Below are 25,200 nucleotides of genomic sequence, written 5' to 3'. Positions count from 1 at the left end.
AGATGGCTAATCAAGGTATGCAGGCTCCACCCCAGCCCCCTTTGTGTCACTGTCTAGAGGAGAGGTGTGAACAGCCCAACTGTCAAACTGACCCAGACAGACAATCCACAAACAGGCAGAGTCACAGAATGGTATGAGCAAGGAAATGCCTACTTTCTAAAAGTGGCATTTTCAAACAGACAATTTAAAAACCAATTTCACTAAAAGATGTATTTTTAAATTATGAGTTCAGAGACACTAAACTCCACATTTGTATCTGCTCTCAAAGGAAATTTGCGCTTTAAGGATATTTAAAGGCAGCCCCCATGTTAACCTATGAGAGAGACAGGCCTTGCACAGTGAAAAGCGAATTTGGCAGTATTTCACTGTTAGGACATATAAAACACACTAGTATATGTCCTACCTCAAACATACACTGCACCCTGCCCATGGGGCTACCTCGGGCCTAACTTAGGGGTGCCTCACAAGTAGTAAAAGGGAAGGTTGAGGCCTGGCAAGTGGGTACACTTGCCAAGTCGAATTGGCAGTTTTAAAACTGCACACACAGACACTGCAGTGGCAGGTTTGAGCCATGTTTACAGGGCTACTAATGTGGGTGGCAGAACCAGTGCTGCAGGCCCACTAGTAGCATTTGATTTACAGACCCTGGGCACCTCTAGTGCACTTTACTAGTAAATCAAATATGCCAATCATGAATAACCCAATCAACAGTACAATTTCTATAGGGAGCACTTGCACTTTAGCACTGATTACCAGTGGCAAAGTGCACAGAGACAATAATCCAGCAAAGACAGACCTCAAAAAAATAGGAGGAAGAAGGCAAAATGTTTGGGGATAACCCTGGAAAAAGGGCCATTTCCAGCAATAGATATAAGATTTGCAATGATGTTCTGAATCTTCAGTCCCTTTTAATCTGGAAGGGTCACCAAATCTCTGTCTGTCCTGAATTTTGTTACAAAGAAGTCTTAATACTGGAATTGTGATGCATTTGCTTATTTATAACAATCATGATCTTTAGTATTGTGAGTATAATTTCTACATAGGTATTTATTAGTTCTATAAATGCCGAAGACACCAGACAATTCTCTAGATAAGGCTGAATATAAATTTCTTCCTGGTGATGGACTGCCATCAAGGAAGCCAAGGGTTTGGTCAAGACACATAAAGGAGAATTTGGTCCAAAGAGAAGAACTCTGAATTCGAAACAAAGATTTCCTACTGCAAAGGAACTTTTCATAACCTGGATAAAAGGGGATATGTTAATAAGTGTGCTGTAAGTCGATGGCTGTAGGAAAATCATTGCCTAAAACCAGGGGAATAAATTGTTGCAGTAGCACCATCCTGAAACTGATTGCCTTTATACTTGCATTGAGTCTCTTTAGATCCATGAACAGCCCACATTGCATTTCCTGATGCCTTTGTCACCCAAAATGTTTTTTTTTAAATGGAATACATGCCTGCTCAGTGGCGGCTACCACCAATCAAAGGAGGTGGAGAGTGTGCATGTGTGTGTGTGTGTGGTGGGGGGGAGTGATACTGTTGGTGGGGGGAGGTAAAAATTATAAAAAAATAAAGTACCTGCTGTGCTCGATCCAGGCCACCTCGGTTGCTCCTCTTTTACAGGCAGTCACTGGGGCACACGTTCCCAATTCAGATGCTGCTCTCAAGTTATACCAAGCATGAGAGCAGTGACCACATTGGCCTAAACGGGCTATTTTGATGCTCCCTCAGGCACAGGGAGCCTGTGCCATTTCTTCAACCTGGCTGTGTAACACAGCTGAGTTGTAGAAATCCTAAGGCGGCTGGCCAAACCAACATGTGCACTTTACAGTGCCCACCACTCCTCCTCCCTATGGCCCAACCCTGCCCTAGACTTGCATGGCTCAGTCAGACAGTGACACATAATATTATTTTATTTTTCACTGCCTGACTTAGCATAGGGCGACACTCCTCCGCTATTACGGAGGAGCCACCCCTGCTCCTACTTTTGGTGGGTTGAGATGACTACTTTGTTCTTTTACAAAGCTTGGACTCCCAGTACAATCTTTTTCACTTTACTGGACTATTGGGAACAGGAGTAGGTGTGACTTCAGAGCTTGGGGCGATGCATTGAATTCTATGAAATAAGTTCTGCTTATTAAATTCACCCCCCCCAGTGATCATTAATGAAGATTTCCATTCGTTGTAAAAGTTAATATCCCTTCTGTTCACTTGATCTGACGTGAAAGGAGGATGATAATAGTCAGAGCTTATTGGTAGAGGCCCTGGGCTGGTTTGATGAAACCTAATGTTTGATGGATTTTTTGGTCTGGAATCTTCTTCAGAGCTAGATAGAATCTGTGCAGGACCTAACCTTACCTTGCTCACAGATGCATCCCAGTAGGCAGACAGTACCACCAGGGCCAACAGTGTAATGTGGCCCATTCCACCCCTGGGGTCTGACTTCCGTCCCCCTCCCAGGGAAAACTCTGACCACAAGGATAACAACCAACATAGGCCACTGACAGCTGTCAGTGTCAAGAGCCAGGACCCAGGCCATGCTAGGATCTCTAGTCTCTGTGGTTTTAAAAAGTGGGGGCAGTAACCCCAGATGACTTGCACCCTTTTTCCACTTCCCTTCCCACCAGTTCAGGAGTGGTGTCCTGAGACTGGTCACTCACCCTTGGGTCTGTACCCTCAGGCTGAGCAGGGGACAGGGGTGGGCTCTCCTTCCGCCTGTCCCTCGTGCGGTGATCCGGTAACATCTGCCTTGGACTGGTACCCAAAGACAACTGAACTGTGAGGGTGCCTCTGGGGGCCACCCCTCCCAGTTCCCCTGATACCTGGGGCAATTCATTCCCCAGAAGGCAGTCTATGGGCATCTGGGGACTGACTATGACCCGCCTCTGGGTCACCTCCCCACCCCACTCTAGGGATACCAGGGCCATAGGATGGAAGAAGTCCTGCCCATGGGCTGGTGTCACCCTACACACCTGGCCGGTGTACTGTTCTGGGGAGACAAGCCTTTCCACCATCATTTTATGGCTAGCCCCACTGTCCCTCAGAGCAGTGACTGGGACCCCATTCACTATTACCTGGTTGAAGTGACGAATCCCACCCTCAGGGATCACCAACTCACCCTCTGAGTCAACCTCCCAACTAAGGGATATCATGGCATGGTCTATGACCTGCCCAAGGGGGCTACCCCCCTCTTAGGCCACATTAGGCACCTCAGTAGAGGGGCCACCAATGTGGGTTGTCTTAGGACAGACAGAGTCCCCTTTCATGTGTCCTAACTGGGAACACTCAAAGCACCGGGGTTGAAAATGGGGTGCCCTGGGACACCGCCTACCAGAACCTCCCTCCTTCCGCTCAAAAGGGGTCTGGGTCTCTTTTTCTCCCTCCTTATCCTGGGACCTGTCTGCGTCTCCCTTGACTTCCCTCTCCTTCTTCTGGGAACCCTGCCCACCTTTGGCAGAATCTCCCCCATAAACCTTCTTGTGGACCCTGGTACTCACCCAGCGGTCCGCCTCCATAGCAAGCTTCCTGGGGTCAGTCAGCTTACTATCAGTCATGTGCTGGCGAAAACACAGACTAGACAAGTGCTCCCACGCAATTAAGTTGTACAGCCCCATAAAGTCTGTCACATTACTGCCCTTCATCCAACCATCCAGTGCTCTGCAAAACGAATCTACACACTCTAACCAGGTCTGGGACTCAGTTTTCTTACTTTGCCTGAACTGATGCCGGTAGTTATCAGGAGTGAGACCATACCGAGTGAGAACGGCCTCCTTCATGTCAGCGTAGGTGAGGTTGTAACCCTTACCCAAAGCTAGCAAAGTGTCCCTCCCCTCCTCTGTGAAGTGGTTCCACAATCCTGCTCCCCAATTCTTGTTAGGGACCCCATTCATGTGGATGGATGCCTCATATCCCTGAAACCACCTCTGTATGTCATCTTCCTTCTTGTACTCTCTCCCTACGTTTTTAGGAATGTGCACAATTCTGTCTGATTGCACTGAGGAATTGCTGCCACCATCCTGGCTGGACCTGCTCCTCACATCCAGCTATTTTACTTTAAGCTCATGGTCCAAAAGCATCTTTCTTTCCTCCATGGCTCGCTGCTCCCTCTGAGCCTCCATTTTTAATCTCTCCAACTCAATCTGGTGCCTCCTGGCTTCTCTCCTGTCCTCCAGCTCCTCTGGAGTCAGTCCTTTTGATCCACCACTGTTGCTTGGCACAGGGGGTACCTCCCCTCTGGCAGCTCCTGCACCCTCAGTACATCTTCCCAAGAATTTGTGTCAGCAGACTCTCCATTTGGATCCTCAGACTGCCACTTGCAGTTCTGGCTGCTACCCAGGCCCTCAGCGCCTTCTGTAGCTCCTTCTTTTTGGTGAGGTCTCTGATCTGAACTTTGAGGTTTTTACGAACTGCCTTCAGTTCCTTTATGGAATAGGTTTCCAACCTATCCTCCTCAAAAACCAAATCCTGGAATGCAACTGAAGATGCTCTTGATTGAGACATGATGTCATTGGGGTTCACTTGAACTCAAGATCAAAAATAGGTCAAAGCGAAACAAATCAAAAACAAAAAACTGTATGTGGCACGTAATGGTCTGCAATACGGCAGTAATGTACACCAATCACTGTAGGTCAAGTGCAAATGCAAGTCCTACCCTCACCACTGACAACCAATGTTAGAAATGGGGTCTCTAGTTGGCAGTCGGTTTGCACCCTGTCCCAAGTAGGGAGCCTCACTCTAGTCAGGATAAGGGAGATACCCGCTCAGATGACCCCTGCTCACCCCCTTGGTAGCTTGGCACGATCAGTCAGGCTTATCTCAGAAGCAATGTGTAAAGCAATTACACATAACACACAGTAATAAGTGAAAACACCACAAAAGGACACCACACCAGTTTTAGAAAAATAGCCAATATTTAGCCATATAAAACAAGACCAAATACAATAAAAATCCAACATACAGTAAGAAAACTATGAATTCTGCAAGATTTACTCAAAACTACAGTTCCTTGAAGTTGATAGCTCCACCTGGGGCTATCATAGCGTCATGATCAACAAAACCAACAGTTCAGGCTGGCCGCAGCATTGCGGGCCAGCTATGGTGTCGGGAAGACCCGCAAACAGTAGTGCGGGACGGTGCATCGTGACCCTCACAAGCAGTGTTCACAGGCCTCGGTGCAGGCAGGATGCCTGGTGACGACACAGGAGTCAATGGTGTTGGCGTCGGTGAACCAGGGCTGCGGTACGGGATGGGACGGTGCTTCGTGTACCTCACGAGCGGTGTCCACAGGCCATGGTGCAGGCAGCGGCACCGGTGTCAGCAGGAGCGTTGTCGTCAGGGATGCCCAGGCTGCGGTGTGAGCAGGCGATGCCGGAGTGCGTGGCCCACAGGTCGCGGTGCAAGCAGCGGCTCGGTGAAGTCATCCGATGACGGCGTCGGGGAGACCAGGGTCGCGGTGCGAAGCGGGCAATGCGACTCCGTGTGGCGTCGACAGGTCACAGTGCAGGCCAGCGGTGTTGTTGCCGGCGTGGCAGTGATTTCTCCTCTTAAACAGCACAAAACACACAGTTCCCAGTGCTGCAGGTTGAGGAAACTGAAGTCTTTGGTGTCCCTGGGACTTCCAACAGGAGGCAAGCTCTACTCCAAGCCCTTGGAGAATTTTCTCAAGCAGGACACACAGCAAAGTTCACCCTGTGCACTCTTTTCAGGCAGAAGCAGCAACTGCAGGCCAGTCCAGCAAAGCAACACAGCAAAGGGACAGTAGTCCTCCTTCAGCTCTTCAGCTCTTCTTTTGGGCAGAGGTTCCTCTTGATTCCAGAAAGATTCTAAAAGTCTGGGGTTTTGGGTCTTCTTCTTATACCCAGTTCTGCCTTTAAAGTTGGCAAACTCCAAAGCAAAGTCTCACGTGTTTGCAAGATCCTTCCTTGTCCAGACCAGGCCCCAGACACTCACCAAGGGGTCGGAGACGGCATTGTGTGAGGGCTGGCACAGTCCTTTCAGGTGTGAGTGACCACTCCTCCCCTCCCCTCTAGCACAGATGGCTAATCAAGGTATGCAGGCTCCACCCCAGCCCCCTTTGTGTCACTGTCTAGAGGAGAGGTGTGAACAGCCCAACTGTCAAACTGACCCAGACAGACAATCCACAAACAGGCAGAGTCACAGAATGGTATGAGCAAGGAAATGCCTACTTTCTAAAAGTGGCATTTTCAAACAGACAATTTAAAAACCAATTTCACTAAAAGATGTATTTTTAAATTATGAGTTCAGAGACACTAAACTCCACATTTGTATCTGCTCTCAAAGGAAATTTGCGCTTTAAGGATATTTAAAGGCAGCCCCCATGTTAACCTATGAGAGAGACAGGCCTTGCACAGTGAAAAGCGAATTTGGCAGTATTTCACTGTTAGGACATATAAAACACACTAGTATATGTCCTACCTCAAACATACACTGCACCCTGCCCATGGGGCTACCTCGGGCCTAACTTAGGGGTGCCTCACAAGTAGTAAAAGGGAAGGTTGAGGCCTGGCAAGTGGGTACACTTGCCAAGTCGAATTGGCAGTTTAAAACTGCACACACAGACACTGCAGTGGCAGGTTTGAGCCATGTTTACAGGGCTACTAATGTGGGTGGCAGAACCAGTGCTGCAGGCCCACTAGTAGCATTTGATTTACAGACCCTGGGCACCTCTAGTGCACTTTACTAGTAAATCAAATATGCCAATCATGGATAACCCAATCAACAGTACAATTTCTATAGGGAGCACTTGCACTTTAGCACTGATTACCAGTGGCAAAGTGCACAGAGACAATAATCCAGCAAAGACAGACCTCAAAAAAATAGGAGGAAGAAGGCAAAATGTTTGGGGATAACCCTGCAAAAAGGGCCATTTCCAGCAATAGATATAAGATTTGCAATGATGTTCTGAATCTTCAGTCCCTTTTAATCTGGAAGGGTCACCAAATCTCTGTCTGTCCTGAATTTTGTTACAAAGAAGTCTTAATACTGGAATTGTGATGCATTTGCTTATTTATAACAATCATGATCTTTAGTATTGTGAGTATAATTTCTACATAGGTATTTATTAGTTCTATAAATGCCGAAGACACCAGACAATTCTCTAGATAAGGCTGAATATAAATTTCTTCCTGGTGATGGACTGCCATCAAGGAAGCCAAGGGTTTGGTCAAGACACATAAAGGAGAATTTGGTCCAAAGAGAAGAACTCTGAATTTGAAACAAAGATTTCCTACTGCAAAGGAACTTTTCATAACCTGGATAAAAGGGGATATGTTAATAAGTGTGCTGTAAGTCGATGGCTGTAGGAAAATCATTGCCTAAAACCAGGGGAATAAATTGTTGCAGTAGCACCATCCTGAAACTGATTGCCTTTATACTTGCATTGAGTCTCTTTAGATCCATGAACAGCCCACATTGCATTTCCTGATGCCTTTGTCACCCAAAATGTTTTTTTTTAAATGGAATACATGCCTGCTCAGTGGCGGCTACCACCAATCAAAGGAGGTGGAGAGTGTGCATGTGTGTGTGTGTGTGGTGGGGGGGAGTGATACTGTTGGTGGGGGGAGGTAAAAATTATAAAAAAATAAAGTACCTGCTGTGCTCGATCCAGGCCACCTCGGTTGCTCCTCTTTTACAGGCAGTCACTGGGGCACACGTTCCCAATTCAGATGCTGCTCTCAAGTTATACCAAGCATGAGAGCAGTGACCACATTGGCCTAAACGGGCTATTTTGATGCTCCCTCAGGCACAGGGAGCCTGTGCCATTTCTTCAACCTGGCTGTGTAACACAGCTGAGTTGTAGAAATCCTAAGGCGGCTGGCCAAACCAACATGTGCACTTTACAGTGCCCACCACTCCTCCTCCCTATGGCCCAACCCTGCCCTAGACTTGCATGGCTCAGTCAGACAGTGACACATAATATTATTTTATTTTTCACTGCCTGACTTAGCATAGGGCGACACTCCTCCGCTATTACGGAGGAGCCACCCCTGCTCCTACTTTTGGTGGGTTGAGATGACTACTTTGTTCTTTTACAAAGCTTGGACTCCCAGTACAATCTTTTTCACTTTACTGGACTATTGGGAACAGGAGTAGGTGTGACTTCAGAGCTTGGGGCGATGCATTGAATTCTATGAAATAAGTTCTGCTTATTAAATTCACCCCCCCCCAGTGATCATTAATGAAGATTTCCATTCGTTGTAAAAGTTAATATCCCTTCTGTTCACTTGATCTGACGTGAAAGGAGGATGATAATAGTCAGAGCTTATTGGTAGAGGCCCTGGGCTGGTTTGATGAAACCTAATGTTTGATGGATTTTTTGGTCTGGAATCTTCTTCAGAGCTAGATAGAATCTTGATTTCTTTCTCAATGAATGAACATGTTACTTAACTTCTGTAATGCTCTTTCTGGTAGAGACTCTAACCAGCTGCAGAATCCTCACCTTTGAAATATTCCCCAGGCGTCAGACTCAATTTGGAACCATTGCTGCAGTACCTCTGCGCGCCAGTAGGTGACTGTTCTGCTCCAGAAATGACGTGCAGAGCCTACATTGGCACAATTCCCTTGTGCTGACATCAGTAGCTGTCAAGACTGTTCACGCCCCCAGAAGCACAGCCCCAAAAGCAAATTGGTGTGACCAGTGTGCAGATTCCAAGACATATTAATGAATAGAGTCCAGTCACAGAAACGGGATGTTGGGAGGGATGGAGAGGAATCTGAGGTTAGATAAAACTCTACCAGAAAGAGCTTTACCAAAGGTAAGTCACTTGTTCTTCTGACAGAGACTACTAGCCAAGGAATCCTCACCTGTGTTAGAAGGTGGGTCTGTGGGTGGATTCAAACCAGAGTCCTGTAAGACTGATTGGGCAAAATGCCCCTCTCTGCGAACCTGTCAAAAATAGTGTTTCTTTAACGTTTAGAGGGACACCCGTGTAGCTGCCTGGCAGGTGACCAGGAGCGGTGAGACGGAGCATAGAACGCCAGCAAGGTGATATTTTGACCAACGTGGAATGGCATCACAGCTTTAGGTAAGAAAAATGTCTGTGCCCACAAAACCAGCACGTCTGGGAAGAAGGTGGTGTGTGGTGTGTTCACACAGACTACCTGAAGCTCACTCTCCCATTGATGGTATGGCAATGAGGGACACTGCCTTCAGCATTAGGAACCACAAGGAACAGCTGTGAAGTGGCTCCAATGGAGTGCACATTAGAAATGTGAGGACCAAGTTAAGGTGTTACTAGGGCATGACAAAGGGAGAGGAGGAAATACATATAAACGTTTCAAAATACAAATAACAGGAGACTGAAAGAGGGCTGTTCCATTGGCATAATGAAATGGGAGGGGGCCCCCTGCAAAATATATGGAGTGTGGCCCCCATACTCCACACCAAGTCAGGAGCTCTCTCATTCAGGGGCACAGTGCCATAGAGGGCCCCCTGCACTGCGGGGGCTGTGTGGTCTATTGCTACACAACTGGGCTGATTCGACAAATGGAAAAGGCCAAAAGAGCCAAAAGGTACCCTTTAAGTGTGTCCCAAGCAAGGCCTTGCTAGGCTAGGGACAAAACAAGCAACAAAACATCAAATAACTTTGCCTGGAGAGGGTCTATCTGTTGCATACTGCACTAATCCAGAAATATTTCCCAATTACAGGCATATACAGTTTTTGTCGAGGGGTGCCTGGCTATCAAGATGAAATCAATCACCACCACCTCCGTATGAAGGTAGAACAATTTCAGCTTTGCTGCTCAATCTCCAAGCATGAAGGTGGAGATTGCGAAGGCCCAGGGGCAGATCCTCTCCATTAGAGTCAGTCTAATTGGACTGCAGGTGCTCATGCCAAGGAGTTCTGGATATCATGCTCTCTGTGCCCACTCCGGAGCCACAAGAAAGCCTTGGTCCAAGTTGATCCTCATCTATTGGAGAACTTGGGGTGCTGAGTTCCACTCGAGCTGGAAAACGTTTCTATGGGAGAAGCACCCTGGAAACTCAAAAAAGCATTGGTGCTGATATTGCATGTTCTTGTCATTGGAGAACGGATTAAGAACAAAATAAGATTCTTCCTATTCGCCAAAGAGACCTTGCTCCACCTCCAGGTGTAACTGCCACTTGGGATCCACTAAGCTGAGCTTGTCCCCCTTGATTTACAATGATCCTGCCAGGTAGTTTACCTAGGGGTCCAGCTATTTCCAGAGGTGCAAGGCCTTCTGGCACAGGGTCCATTACCCAGCACACCTGCTTTGTGCCAGCTTTACATGGAGCTGGGGTTGTCTGTGAGCATCTCTATCAGATCAGATTCCCCTTGATGGATGGAAGGAAGGCTTTTAATATCAAACGGATGGCCCTCAGCTTCAGAAGGGTGATATGGAGCCTTGTCTCAGCCAGAGACCAGAGACTAGAGCTCCTAATCACCCCAATCTCCACCTCTCCCAGATTACCAACCCAACTCAGAAGCAATGCATTAGTGACCACTGTGAGCTCTTGGGGAAAGGGAGAGGGGTCAGTCACTGACCAAATCGCGGTCCAGTAACCACTACTGCAGACCTTTCACATTCTCCATCTAAAATATGATTTGGTTGGATATGTCCCATTGATGTTGAGCCCACTGAGACTTCAATTCCCTCTGCAGAGCCCACAAATGCCACCTGGTATGATCGGCAACAGGCCATCAGTCCCAGCAGCCTCAGAGGGGATTGCACTGAAATCCAGGACTGAGGTTCAAATACTGAGATCAACTACTGATTGTCCTGTACTCTCTTTCTCAGGAGAAAGGCACCAACCCGAAACAAGCCTAGAATAGCTCTGATAATGGGGAGTGTCAGAGAAGGAGTCGGGTGGGACTTCGGCACGTTGTCAGTGAACCCCAAAGATGACATGAGTTTAATTGTAGGCTGGAGGTTGCTGACTGCCTGGGGAGAGCCCATCTTAAACAGCCAGTCAGCTGAGGTAAGGGAAGATTGGAACCCCTGACTTCCAAGGGGCACTACTAAGACCAATTTGAAGCATAGCAAACTGAAAATGCTCCTGTTTAATCATCAACTGCAGGTAGCGCGGAGGGGCCTGCAGGATGGGTATATGGAAATAGGTATCCTGCAGGTCCAATGCCACCAACCACTCTCCAGGGTCAAGGGCAGACAAGACTTAGGCCTGTGTGAGTATGTTGAATTTTTCCTTCTGAAAGAAGGAATTTGAGGTGGAGCAGGTCCAAAATTGGACAAAGGCACATAATCCTGGTTTGGCATAAGAAAATAGCAGGATTAATAGCCACCTCCTACTTCTAGCAAGTGCACCCTCTCAAAAGCCATTTGGCCAAAAGGTCTTGCACTTCCTGCCTCAAAATAGAAAAATGGTCTCTTCTGGTTGCTGGGGGGACAGTTGAAGGTGCAGTAGTGCATAAAGGAAAGGTAGGGTGTAGCCCTTCTGCACAATTTGCAGGACCCACCTGTCTGATGTCATGGCCTGCCAATCCAGCAAGAATTATCATATCATTCCTCCTACTGGGTGCCTCTGCTCCACTAAGGATACGATAAAGGGTCTTGGCAGGTGGGGCTGCAGATGAGGCATTGGGGTAGGTGGCCCATTGACCTTGACCGTGAGGGCAGTGGGCACCACAGCTGTGACGACAAATCTGTTGAGCGCTGTGATGGGATTGGATTGATCGATGGTATAGGGTATCTCTGCCGAAGCCACAAAAAGGCTGTTGTGGGTGGTGAGGTGGGCTACATAAGCCTAAGGAGTCCCTGTTCTCCTTGAACTGCTTGTGAGTGGACTTTGCATTGTCCCCGAACAAACATGTCAATGAGTGATGCCTGGACATTGCCTGGAAAACTGATGGAAAGCATCCCAGAATGCCGGTGAATGGCGACACTAGTGACAATGGACAACCTGATGGAACCAGTGGTGTCAATGCCACTGAGAATTGTGAACTTGGCCCTTCTGAGTGGCCTGCGCCAGGACTGGTCAGCAATCGTCATGAACACCTGGATGGGCTTAACCCACTGAGTCCCAAAGGGCATGAAAATGGTGTCCAAGAAGGCAGCTGGCATTCCCTGACTTGAGCAAAAAGCTGGTGGATGAGAAAACTGTCTTCCTGAACAAGTGCCATCTACTTTGACTCCCTATAAGGGGGAATCATCAGGAATGTGTTGTCTTGCTTGCAGATGCCCACACCACCAAGCTTTCAGGTGAGTGATGCTGAGATTAAAATGCAGGGTCAACTGAGGCAGGACGGTTACGTTGTGCTATTTGGCAGTTGACCGGGGGGGGGGGCTGAGGGCGGATTGGTAGAGCAAGGTCTGGCACTTACCAAAAACAAGGTATCCATAATGGCTTTGTTAAATGGTAAACAGGCTCAGTAGATGTCTGTCTGGGCTGAAAAACCTTCAAAAGTACATTGGTCTTGACCTCCAAGGTAGGGAGCAGTAGGTCAAGGACTTCAACCACGCTCTGCATAACCATGGCTTAGAAAGCACTCTCTGCAGTGGCAGGGCCAGGGGGTGAGAGGAGACCGGACTCAAGGAATGTATCAAGGTTACTAGCCCCCTGCAGGACGTCATGCAAATTCTCCTTGTATTAAGGTTGGCCAATCTCATCACCCGCATTGTAATTGTTATTGGAATCCATGCCAAACAGGGACTGCAGAGTGTGCTGTTGTTGTGGAGGGGTATAAAATGGAGGGAATGGAGCCTCAACAGTAGGTGGGCACTACTTCGATCCGAGTCAAACTGAGGCCAACTCAACATCAGAGAGGACAACTGGAGCCAAGCCTTATGCCATTAACAGAGGTACTCCTGAAAAGTTTCCTGAGGCAGACTGACACCTGGGGAATATTCAGAAGGACAGGAATATGCAGCTAGAAGTTTTGACCAGAACCCTAGAATCCTTGTTTCAAGCCTTAAATAAACTTCATGAACCACCCTCATAAAGTAGAGTATGTTTTCTGTCCTTGAAGGACTTTGTTATCAAAGCATTTAAATGATCACGAAAGAGTTTCTTCCCTTCGAAAGAGATTTTCAGAAAGGAAGATTCTTAGTAAAGTCTATCTTCCAGTCTCTTATACAGAAGTTTATCCTAGCAAGCATTCTCTTCCCAACTGGCAATGATAATGATCTTATCACGCTTGAAAAAATATCCGCGAGGAATATAACCTCCTGTTAAATCTGGAGTAGAAGCTCTGAGCAATCTGTACACTTTTGAATGACGTTTGCCAGGGACTCTAATTCCTCTACTAAGGACTGAGAAGTATAGGCTGCATAAGTGGCTGCTTTTAATGATAAATTACTGGCAGCAAAATATGTTTTGAGACTACTGTACATCTCTTCCTGAAGTATCTTTTAAAAACCTGGGTGAATGATTAGGCCTAAACATACAGAGACCAGGTGTCCTGGAATTCCCGGGATAACACGGATTTTTCACCATCAGTCCCAGCAAGTTTCAGTACATTTAGTACATGTCCCAGTATTCAGTGGCTCGACTGGACAGCAAAGATGGCACGTTTTCATGTGTTTCAATGCAGGATTAGTTAGCAGCCCTTACCAAAAGCAATTTAGTCAACAGATGGTACTGCATGTAAACGGTGCATTGCATTCCTCTTACTGCCTCATTGCCTACGTTTTCTATGTTGATAAGCACAGTCTATGGAATAATTGTGTGCCTCTCAATCTATGCAAAGCTATAGTCCCACTTATAGGTTTGTGAAATGTCCCAGTTTTTGGTTTTCCAGATCTTGTCACCATTGCCAACACAGGGCAACTCCTGGGGCGAGAAGGTAGCAGTCAAAAGTGAGCACCTGTATCATAAAAGCCACCTGTAAATGGGGACCTGTGACTAGAATATCAAACACTTTTTACCAGATAATTAAGCAGCTGTTTTGATCTGAAATCTGCCCAGGTTCTTTGTGTCATCAGGTCCTGCATTTTTTAACTCATGGACAAGTAAACACGAATACCATGGACTCCGAGATCCAACGAGTTCCTTAAGGGTCATCCTGTCTAACTATTTCTTTGCCTTCCACGTGACAAACGATAAACTCAAATTGTTTCTCAGGTTTAACCTTTATTTATTTAGTTCTTTAGCACACTACCCCACGTGTCGTCATGTTGGCAAAATCAAATCAGGGACATTTTGAAATGGTTGATGTCAAATGATTCGGCTTCAATCAGGCACCAGTGAAAATGGCAGTATTAGTCTTCAATAACTAAAGTGCATTTCGTGGCTATTTGTAAGGAGGTTAAAGTAGAGTGTGTTTTACAAATCGCCTTCAATCATTGTCTCAGGTGTTTTTGGTTCCAGCTGTTATGTACATTGACGTTGTACTCATGACTACACCCACGATATGCTGGCTTGGCTCCACACACAAGGCCATTGGACTTCTACAGCTCTACGAAGAGCTCTCAGCAGCCGCTGTTCTCCTGATGTTGGGTGCTGGAGAGACAGGTCTGCAGCCCATGTGCAAGCACACCAGCCCACGGTTCAGATTGCAGTCCTGGGTCACTTGGCTCAGCTGTTCATCCTGGTGAGGTAGATAAAGTCAGCAGCCAAGTGTGAATGGGGCAACGGCGCAGACGTGACATAAAGCTTGAAGGCGCAAGAAGCAATCCATGTGATCAGTCAAAATGTGAAATATCGCAGTGGACTGGGACCAAGTTACTGAGGCTCTGAGCAAGAGAGAGATGTACACAAGGCTTCCTGGGGTGAAGTGGCTAATCATAAAAGGTGCCCAGGTATTGGTGGGCCAAACAGACAATGTCCCCTTGCAAGACAGACTGAAGGCATGTGGGCACTGTGGGGGCTACAAACAATAGGTCTTCGGACCTAGAGGGAAAAATGGCACAACTCTTTCACACTATACGTGGGAGCAGTCAAAGACCCAAGGTCTCCGACCCAGGAATCTATACTTAGATACTAGACAGGAGAGAGACAGAAGAGGAACAGCGTTACCCCCATCAATGCAAGACATGTAGTAATGAAACCCTGAAAACTAAGCAAGACATTTTTGATACCAGCCAGGACGTCTTTGTGTGCCTTTGGCACACATCATTGAGAGGTTTAGAAGGTAAGAGCTGCTAAGTACTTAGCAATCTGCTACACAAAAGGACAACTCACAAGCATACTATGGGGTTTTGACTTTATATCACCTACTGACCAACAGTTCATCATTAGGTCATTTTGTGTGAAAAGATGAAAAAGACAGCAATCCGTTTAACTTTAGCTGCCTCCCACCCATTATCCATTCCTGTCATGGTTATGGTGAAAAATATAAGGCCGCAGGTATACAAGAGGAAAAAATAAACATGATCTCCAGGCAGATGCTCCTAGCGATACCTAAAGATACAAGGACTACAGCCAGTCAGGATCAGCTGAAGACAAAATGACCCACAGTATGAGTAGTCAAACACACAAGGTCTCCAGGCATGAGAATCTAAAGGCACAAGGATCCCAAGGCCTGTATCTTCAAAGACACAACATCTCTGGACATATGAATCCAAAGGTACAAATTCTCTAGTTGTACCTAGTCAAAGACACATGGTGCCCAGGCATGGGAAACCAAAGACACGCGGTCTGCAGGCATAAGTAGTAAAAGACACGATGTAACTTGGGATTTGATTCCAAAGACACCAAGTCTCCAGGCAACAGCAACAAAAGACAATATGTCAATGGGCATAAAATTCCAAAGACACAAGGTCTCAGGGCATATCTAGACAGAGATTCAAAGGCTCTAAGGGTGAAAATCCAAACACAAAAGGACTCCAGGCATGAGTAGTCAAACATACAGTATCACTTGGCATGAAAATCCAAAAACTGAAGGACTCCAACATGCCTAGTCAAAGACGAAAAAGACTAAAACCTGAGCAGTCTAAGATGCTTTGTCTCTTGGTAGGCAATCCAAAGGCACAAGCTCCCTTTTCAAGGGGAGCAAAAGATACACACAACAGCAGCGTACGTCAAAAGGTCTCATCACATGGAGTGAGACTACAGTCAAAAGGCTATAGGCAGGCAGCCAAATATATCATGCCTTAATGAACAGGTCTACATCTGGAATTGATAATGGATCCTGAATGCTAAAGATGTGCTATGGTTTGGAAGCAGGGGAATTTATTGAGGTCTTCGGGTACCTTTTTGCAGTTCTACCTAAAGACATTAATGTTATGCTTTAATGCCTGTACTTTCCGAATACTTGAAAATCGCCAGAACTCAAGCAAAATCCTCAACACCAACGTGGAATAATGCCCCTTTTTTTAACACCTGATACACACTCCATTAATCCTTCATGAAATGATCCTAGGTCTTCTCCTTCTATTCTAGATTTTGGACTTCCATAACCCCAAATTATCGCCCATCCTGCCCTTTGGGCATTCTCTCCTGCGACTTCCGTAAGGCATCTAGAGCTTTTCAATGCTGACATCCCTCATCTGGAACACCCCGGCCAGTCCAGTTGAAGGACATTTATTCAGATCTCCACTAGTGCTCCTGAACCCTGACTTGGTGTACCCCTGCTTTTCAGCCCCGGGACATCTACAGCTCTGCCGCTGCCCCTCAAACCTGATGTAGATCACCCGCAGAGTCCAGATGTAGAACATTTTATCATAGTTCTCCTCAGCTATGACATGCAATGCAGACAATAGCTGCTATTCCAGCCCTAACATATCCATCCAAAACTCCACCAGTGTTTCTCAATTGATCCTTAAGACATCTACAACTCTGGAAGTGCCCCTAAGCCCTGTCCAGTACAACACCTACTATTCTGACTCAAAAATAGCCATGCATGTATCAGTTCTTATTTCCCAACTGAAATACATATTTTCAAATCTCCATCAATGCTCCTCATGCCTTACCTTAAGCATCTTTGCTTTTCCACCCCTAGACAATCCATCATTAGCTTCTCCAATGCTCTTCAACCATGACCTGCTACACTCCTGCAACTTTAGCCCCAGGGTATTAACTGTTCATCCAATGTCTCTTAACACACAAGGCACCCTTCCAAATCAGGCCCTGGGACATCTCTAAGCAGCCCCATCAATGTTCTTCAACCCTGACCTGGTCCATCCCCACTATTACAATTCTAGGACATCTGCTGGTCTACCAATCTAACTCAAACTGACCCTCAGCAGCCATACGATTCAAGCTTCAAGGTATTCTTCCACTGCAACACTGATTCTGTTGACCCACACTTGCATCACCTACTTCCATTCTACCTGTGGGGCACCTTTCCACAGCTCCACCTTTTCATCCTCAGGAGCTGAAGATCCTCCTACAGCTGTACCAGTGATCATCAGAGCTACCAGGAACATTCAGGCCAATCCTGTTATTTGTGAGACATCCACCGCTCTACCATTGTCTAATCCCTGACCTTGAGCCTCCCTGCTAATGCAGCCCAGGGAGTTACATGTCTCTGCCAGTGCTTCTAAACTCTAATTGTGAGTACATTTGCCATTCCAGTCTCAGTATGTACTTCTAAGAAGCCACAAATCACTCTCATTCCTGATCTGGAGCACTCCATACTCCATAGCTGATCTGGAGCACCGACACTATGACATCCTTCCACAGCTCCACCAATGACCCTCACCATCACCTTAAACAACCTCCCTCCTTATTCAAGTCCTAAAACTTCCACTGCCCTGGTGATGTTCCTCGACCCTGACCAAGCTTGCTATGACATCTACAGTTCTGAAGCATGACAGTTGGCTTTCTCAGTTGGGGCAATCCTACATATACGAGGACTTGCTCTCCCTCAGTACTGTGCAAGGCTGGTGTGTGTCACCAATATCCACGTTGGCACTCTGATCCACCCTGGTAGTGCATCCTACTGCAGTAATGATAAACAATGTCTTCCTTAGCCAGATGTGCACAAGTTTCAGCAGTGGCTTTGTATGAGTGAGCTTCAGAGAGTGCTGGAGTGCTGGAGGGGTATGAACTTCTGGCATGCAGATGGAGACCTTGATGCCTAGAGGGAAGGGGGCAGAGTTTGCACGGGCCAATGCGAGTTTCACTGGTCAATGAATGATCACATACAAAATTGACAGAACAGATGGCAGAGACCTCTCCTGGATGGAGCAACAACACAGTGCAGTGCAAGCAACACAATAGCACAGGATAGCATTACAAAGCGACAAACGAATGGCTGCATCAGGAATAATTCAGAGCACCCCATGAGCCATTAAGACTGGCACCACCATCTTTTCTACCACTTTTGCCACCTTAATTATTTAGGTTTACCAACAGTGCTCAGACAATCATATCCAACAATAAGTATTGTTGTTACCCAGCTCAATTATACTTGTTTTACCTACCCCAGAAGGATGATTGTCTGTGTGGACGGTGCCAGATTCAATTTATCCTTTTAGGGTGTACACTGAGCTCTGAAACAGGCAATGCAACCCGCTGAGCTCATTATATTCATTATTATTATTATTATTATTATTATTATTATTATTGTTGTTGTGTCATTGTTTTGTTGTCGGTATTAGTAGTAGTAGTATTAATATATTATTGTTATTGTTATTATCAGTGTTGTTGGTGATGTTATTTTTCATATTATTACTGAGGAAATTTATAAAGTGGTTTATATGGTTCAGTTGTCTTCCAGAATGAAAAATACAAGCAGTAAATGTCTGGCCATCAAATTATTGTGGGTTAAAGGGAAATCAATGGATTTGTGTGTCATTGAGGCTGGTAGCTATCGACTGATTTAATGATTTGGAAACCAGTGAAGCACATACTGTAAGTTTCACCACCTACGGAGATTGTAGCCTTTGGTTCCTGGGATCGAAGACTCTCTTCTTACCACCTAGCGACTGGTGCCACCCTCCTGATGCATAAAGTTCACTTGGAATATTCAGATTCTTAAAGCACACCTTGAACCTTGCACTGGCTATGTCTGTCAGTGTCTTACTTGACATTTACCAGGAGATTAGGGTGATAAAATAGAACAAAGAAATTGACTATTTATAATGCATACAATAGAAGTTAATTATATGTTGGTACTTAAATATTAGGTGTTAATGTTAGCCAACTGATGACACTCCTTTTATCATCCGCTGGAATGATATAAGGTTTCTCAGTTAGGTAGATCATATCTTCTGGAACTGGGAGTGTTTTGACTTCTTTAGAGGGTGGGAAGAGGAGGATTCAGAAGTAAGACCGTAAATTACTCTTGGTCTTGATTGGGATCCACCAGGCTCTGATCAGTGTCTGGTTTCCCCACTCGAGCTTTTTAAAAGTCAAATACCATCCTGCCAGAAGTGTTTATACAGCCTGTAGTCTTTGCATTTGTTTTAGAGCAAAAGACAGATACACGCTAAGCCAACAACTTGCACATAGACTTATGGAGGTCCCTATCTCAATGATGTTCCTACCAGTAGGGACATACCTATCAATTATGTTGCAGACAAAGAGGCACTAGGGCCCAGGTGTGTGTGAGGCCCATTGTAGTCATTTTATGCTTACTTTTTGCTAACTAACTGGGAGAAGAGGAGGCCCATTTGACTTGTTTGGTTAGATCCAATATTCACCTTTGCTCTGCCCCTACCTGCCAGTAAAGGTTTGAGTGTCTGCATGAGGTGAATGTGCATGCTATAGATGTCCACACACTGTGCTTTGACCGTGGCCTGCATGAACAAAAGCCCACAAGTTCTCACTCTCAAGGAGACGTAATTCAGTCAATCAAAAGCATCCACATCCATCCTTCAACGGAGGAAAAGACTGCAACATGGATGGGAAGGTGGAAGGAGCCATCCTAATAATAAGGCTTCTAGCTGGAGGCTGCCCTTACTTTCTCTGTGGCTTGGGAGTAGGAAGTCACCACCAGACTCAAGTGGGGCAGTAGGATTGTTTCCAGAAGCCTCTCGTGGCTTTCACTGCTGTATCTTGAGTAGGGGAGAGTAGGATGGCTTCAACTACACTGGGAGAGTAGGATGACATCTAGCAGCCTCGCTTGGGGTGGCGGTAAAGAAGTGTGCGAGGCTTTCAATACCCCCTTATTGAGTCTACAAGAAGATGATAGCTTCAGCGACTCACTGCCTGGGGCGAGTAAGATTGCTTCGGTAAGTCTCTTCTTTCCAAGATCTGAGAACAGACTGTGACACATAAAAATACATTGTGAGACTTTAAGGCACATGAACAGAAAGCAAACGAACCTTGCTGACACAAAAAAAGGATGTCTGAAGGGCTTTGCATACATGGACAGTGTGAGCATTTTGTGGCACATAAACGCTAGGAGGAACGCTGATCGCATGAACAGACAGTGGGTAACTTGAGGGAAAGTGACAGGCAGTGTGAGGAAACAAGTGGATGGGAACAGAGCAAGAGGTGCTTGCACAGCTTTTAAGGTTTTTAGCCTTTGAGGCTCCATAGTTTTCCTCTTTTTAATGTTATTAAAGCTTAAGTCCTTGGAAAGCTTGTCTTACAGTATGCACTATATTAACATTAGTTTGTTAAATATTTTATATCTACCCTTTCGTGCTCTACAATACTGGGATGTTTTAACATGGTAAAAACAAAAGTGGGAATAAAATAAATGTCGCAATATTATTTGCAATAAATAAATATAAGCGAAATAAAAATAATAGAAAAGTGGAAACATATTACAATAATAAAATGGACAATACAAAATAAAAATGAGTGAAGTACAATATAAACTAGATAATAAACTAAACAAACGAAATTAATTAAAGTAGACATACACTAGACAATACAAACCAAAAATTAATAAACTACAGCGTATAAAATGAAACATACAAGACACTTCACATAAAAAGAACATGATTAAAATCAAACATAATTTTTTTTTCAAAAGGGAAATTATTTCAAAAAAATCTAATTTCTCTTTGTATTTTGCTCCCCATTGGCAATACTCTGTTATTTCCAGAGGACGGTGCTCTGAATTAGCCCTAACGCAACAAGGTAAGGAGGGGGTACAGTTGGGGCACGGGGTGCAGCATGCAGAAGGTGAGTACACAAGAAGGTGAGTTACCTGACAGATAACGTTATCATAGTACGCCAGCGCGCGGGCGTGGGGGGAGAGCTTACAGGGGGTGTCACAGAGTTTCCTTACATTTGGGTGGGAGCCTTCCGCGATCGTGGACAGAGAAAAGTTATCGTTGTGGAGTTCGGAGGGTGTCCGATATCTGCTGAAAGGGGCAGAAAAGAGCAAAGATATGCACTGTTAAATTACCATTTATTTTTTCTTATCACGCAAATTTTCATAACGTGAACAACAACTTCCAGTGGGAGAGCTCTTTACTCTAAGATTAATAGAAAGATTTAGAAGTAATTTAGATTATTTTAGGGGTTACATAAAATCTTGATTTGACATTAAACTAAAAAACAGCAAAGGGATGCCATAACATAACATTACATAACAGGTCAAGCTGCAAAACACATAACATAGCAAACAGCACAAAGTTTGAATAATACTTCATATAACGCGACACACAACATGATGTGACCAATGACATAATGATAATATATTCTAGGATATTCCACTCCTTCCCTTCTCCTTTTGTCCCGCTCTCCGCTTTCAATTTTGTTGTCAATGCTCTCCACAGACCCCCTTCTGTCAATTGCCTAGAAGGGCTCTAAACGTCTTTTGACTTTCCATCACTCTTCCAGTATGGATGTTGCAACCATTGCCCGTTTCGGTATCGTGTGTACTCCATTTATACTCTGTCTCCACATACTCCTCTGTTCGCCTTGTTTCCACTCTTTCACTTTGCTTCTGCTGTTTACTTATTTTTGCCTTTGCCTCGAAACTCCGTCAATTGCATTTTACCCTTTATCCCTGCCCCTTTCTCCAGAGCGCCATAGTTTTATTTCTAATTTCAGCCCTCGTCCAAACTCAGTGATAGAAAAACACGTCTTCGTGGCAGAAGTACTAAATCCCGTGGAGAGCCTGCAGGTGAAATGAATTCTCTTACGTCATCACTGAGACTGCAGAACGTCCGTAGGTGCAGCTTTTCTACCGCACTGTACGGTAGGTGTTTTGTTTCCATGTTCTATTATAGCTCACCATCAATGGCATGACCTGACATGACGAGGCCCTTCTGCAGAAGGAGAAGAGGGGCGCCGATTCTCTCATGTCTCACAGATATTCATTAACTTTGGGCGGAGTGCCCCGCCCCCCCTCCTCCCCCCTTAAAGTGTTGAGGGGTCCTAAGGTGTTGGAGGCCCACTATCTGCAGGGGGGCTGTGTTACGTCCCTACATATCCTATTACTCCGGTGTGATGCTCTTAGCCCCTTAAATATTGTAACTGGTAGGAGGGTCGTCTTTCAGCCATAACGTCATATTTAACGCGACCTCATTGTGCCTCTGACTGAGGGCGTTATATGAGGTGAAAATTTTGGGCGTTCCTCTGTGACGGTGTTGCGCTCCCACAGCCTCTGCTCATGCCTCTACTAATCATGGGAAATGTGCCGTCTATAAACTGCATTCACATCTCATCTGTGCCAACTCTCCCTTTTATCCACTCGAAGTCGATAAAATGAGCGTCGCTGAGATGAGTACTAAAACCTATTATTCATGCGCCATTAGACAACTCAATTCGTGATGTGTTCTAGCGCTACCCAACGTCATTAATATGTGGACTGCCTGACATTCTCTCCTTGGCCTACTGATCCACAGGTGGGAATTCTGCCAGGTGCAGCACAATGTCGGCTCTTGGGTCCGAGGGAGGGTAAGCCAGTCACTGGCAGAGCTTTCTTAGCTGCCTGTGAGACATGCAAATGAGCCCCCCTAACTCCACTGAAAGCATTCTGGCTCACTGCGCAGCTACAAAGGATCACATTAAGCCCATTCTCCTCCCTCACTTCGCCCCCCTCATACTAATGAGCTGAAGAGCTCTTCCGAGTCCTCCGCAGCTGACGCCCCCACAAGAAAACTCCTTGTGCTGGGGGCAGCAGATGCGGCTTTGTCCCGTGATCCGATGAAGAGGTGCCTCTGTCCATGACAGGACCAGTCAGAGTGGCAAGAAGAGGTGGAGTTTTAGAGAGAAGCGGGAAGAACGGCGGGTGGGATGGGGGTGCGGGGGTCTCTACTGCCGTGGGCCTCGGGTCCCTCATTGAAGCAACTGAAATGCATCACCTCAGCAACCTTCTCTCTCAGACTAGAGAACACTTTCATTAGAGCCAGCAAAGCCCACAGTGGACTTTTGCCCACATGTTACTTTCCCTCGGAAAACTGTGATGCTTCTTTTGCTTAACACAGACATTAGACTATTTCTGTTTTTAGTATAGAGCTTGACTTTTTGTAAACACTTACATTTTCTTGATATACAAAGTCAGTGAGGTGCAAGGAGATAAAGTTGCTTGCTCAAGAGCACACACTTTTGGTAAGAGGGCAAACTGGGATTGGGTCTCAGGAGACCTCCTTATTTCACATCTGATAATTCAATCACTAAACTGTAAATCCATCCATCCATTAAGTAAGTTAGGATTCAAGTAACTATAACTAAACAGTAAGAAACACCTCCCTATGAATACAAACTAACTTCTGTACTACACACAGGATTATTAAGGTTCAAATTTTAAAGCAGTGGATTTTAAGTCAGAGAATGGCAACATTACTAAAAGCAGGTTGGAGAAATAATTGCAATACTTATAATCCTGGACGACAATTCCTACTGCCTTGAAAAGGGACTTGCTCTTTCTACCTATATAATAAAATACTTTATATCTTAATAATCCTATTTTGGAACACAACAGGGCAGATGAGTGGCGGAAGAGTCCCAGGAGGTATACCATGGCAGTCACTTCATAAACAACAGTCACATTTCTTTTTGGGGTTGCCCAAAAAGGCCCAATATAATTGGGCACAAGAAGCTCAGACACTAATGTGTCTTTCTGACATGTCTCAACTTTCTATAAATATTCGTTAGTGGTCTCTAGACGATGATGCTATTAAAAAAAAAAAAATAGTGGAGCAACTTAGTATCACACCAGAATTCTGCAACCAAACTATCATCTGACAGAATTATTGTGTCTTTAATATTTTTTATAAAAATATTGTCCCATTAGAGTTAATAATACAACATTTACACTCAGTAGACTGATTTTGTTTGTAAATTATGTTTGTAAATTATATTCAGGGCACAATATTTCTGTCAGACAATATTATTGCAAATTATATTCTGTCATACAACAGATACAAACTTTTCATAGCAAGTTTTATACAATCAGTGTAGTAGTCTAATAGCTTATGGTACCTCTTAAATTTCTTAAGAGAATTTACTAGCAATTTCTGATCAAATTTGTGACAATGACCTCCATGCACCCTCTGATGTTTATAAAAAAATAGCCATTTTAGGGCAGCCACACTCTTAACTTTAAATTGTTTTCATCAACAGAGATCTGTGACAATGAAGCAATTATGCCCTATGTTTTCTTGCAAAATGTTCTTACAGTTCAGCATTATGTTGTTGGCAAACAGACAGTAGGAAGAGAAGGAATCCCCATTGTTTTCAAGAACACTCTACTCTACACTGAAACACCTCCACAGAAACTGGAACAAACTACATGGAACACCTCAACTTAAAAAAAATAAAGCACAGCAAATTTCACCCTGGGCAGAACCCTGGTCTACTGACCCCCAAGCCAACTTCACGAGCAACATTACAGACTTCATCACCATAATAAACCTCAACTCAAACGCATTCATCCTCATAGGAGACCTCAGCTTCCACCTAGAAGCATGGACTGCCCCAAACTCAGCTGCACTATTAGACATCCTTAGAAAACTGGGCCTTATCCTCTGAGTCAAAGATCCTAACCTCATTCCGCTCAAATCCTAGACCCCGTCTTCGCATCTTTCAGCAATATCACGGTCAACACATCCTTACTTATCACCTGGACTGAAAACACCATAGTCACATTCACAAGCAATATCTGCCAAAACAGAAGACTCCCCACAGGGGCTCAGTAAGCCAACACCTGAACAACCTAGCTGCAGCAGATTGGTCTTCTGCCCTCCAAAAGAGCAAACCTTAACTCACGGGCCATCTAGCATGCAGCATCAAAAACTTCAACAAGTGGATCACCAACTGTGACAACACCCAGGCCCTCCACAAGAGAAGCCACATACCCAAATCAAGAACACCAGCCAGGTGGTACAAGGAGGTCCTTAGAATGACCAACCAACACTGCAAACAATTGGAACCAAAATGGAAAACCAACGAAGGGGAAGCAGAAAAAGATG

General features: G+C 45.4%; 1 protein-coding gene across 7 annotated transcripts in view; it reads right to left on the bottom strand.

The window, feature by feature from the left end:
- CSPG5 (chondroitin sulfate proteoglycan 5) overlaps positions 1-25,200 on the bottom strand; it is a 229,490-nt gene that overhangs the window by 30,126 nt on the left and 174,164 nt on the right. The window contains exons 4-5 of one of the 7 annotated variants that reach the window (XM_069210879.1): positions 21,066-21,141; positions 14,055-14,525 (exon numbers count right to left, since the gene is read on the bottom strand). The exons of 1 other annotated variant lie outside the window; for it this stretch is intronic. In XM_069210879.1, coding sequence (XP_069066980.1) covers positions 14,394-14,525; positions 21,066-21,141 — 208 coding nt within the window. In that variant the 3' untranslated portion in view covers positions 14,055-14,393. Of the gene's footprint in view, positions 1-14,054; positions 14,526-20,984; positions 21,142-25,200 lie in introns of those variants that run through there. 5 more of the 7 variants (XM_069210876.1, XM_069210874.1, XM_069210877.1 and 2 more) reach the window with 5 other exon arrangements.

This window comes from Pleurodeles waltl, chromosome 10 (assembly GCF_031143425.1).
Source record: "Pleurodeles waltl isolate 20211129_DDA chromosome 10, aPleWal1.hap1.20221129, whole genome shotgun sequence".
NCBI classification, from domain to species: Eukaryota; Metazoa; Chordata; class Amphibia; order Caudata; family Salamandridae; genus Pleurodeles; species Pleurodeles waltl.
This window is presented reverse-complemented; position numbering and strand designations above follow the sequence as displayed.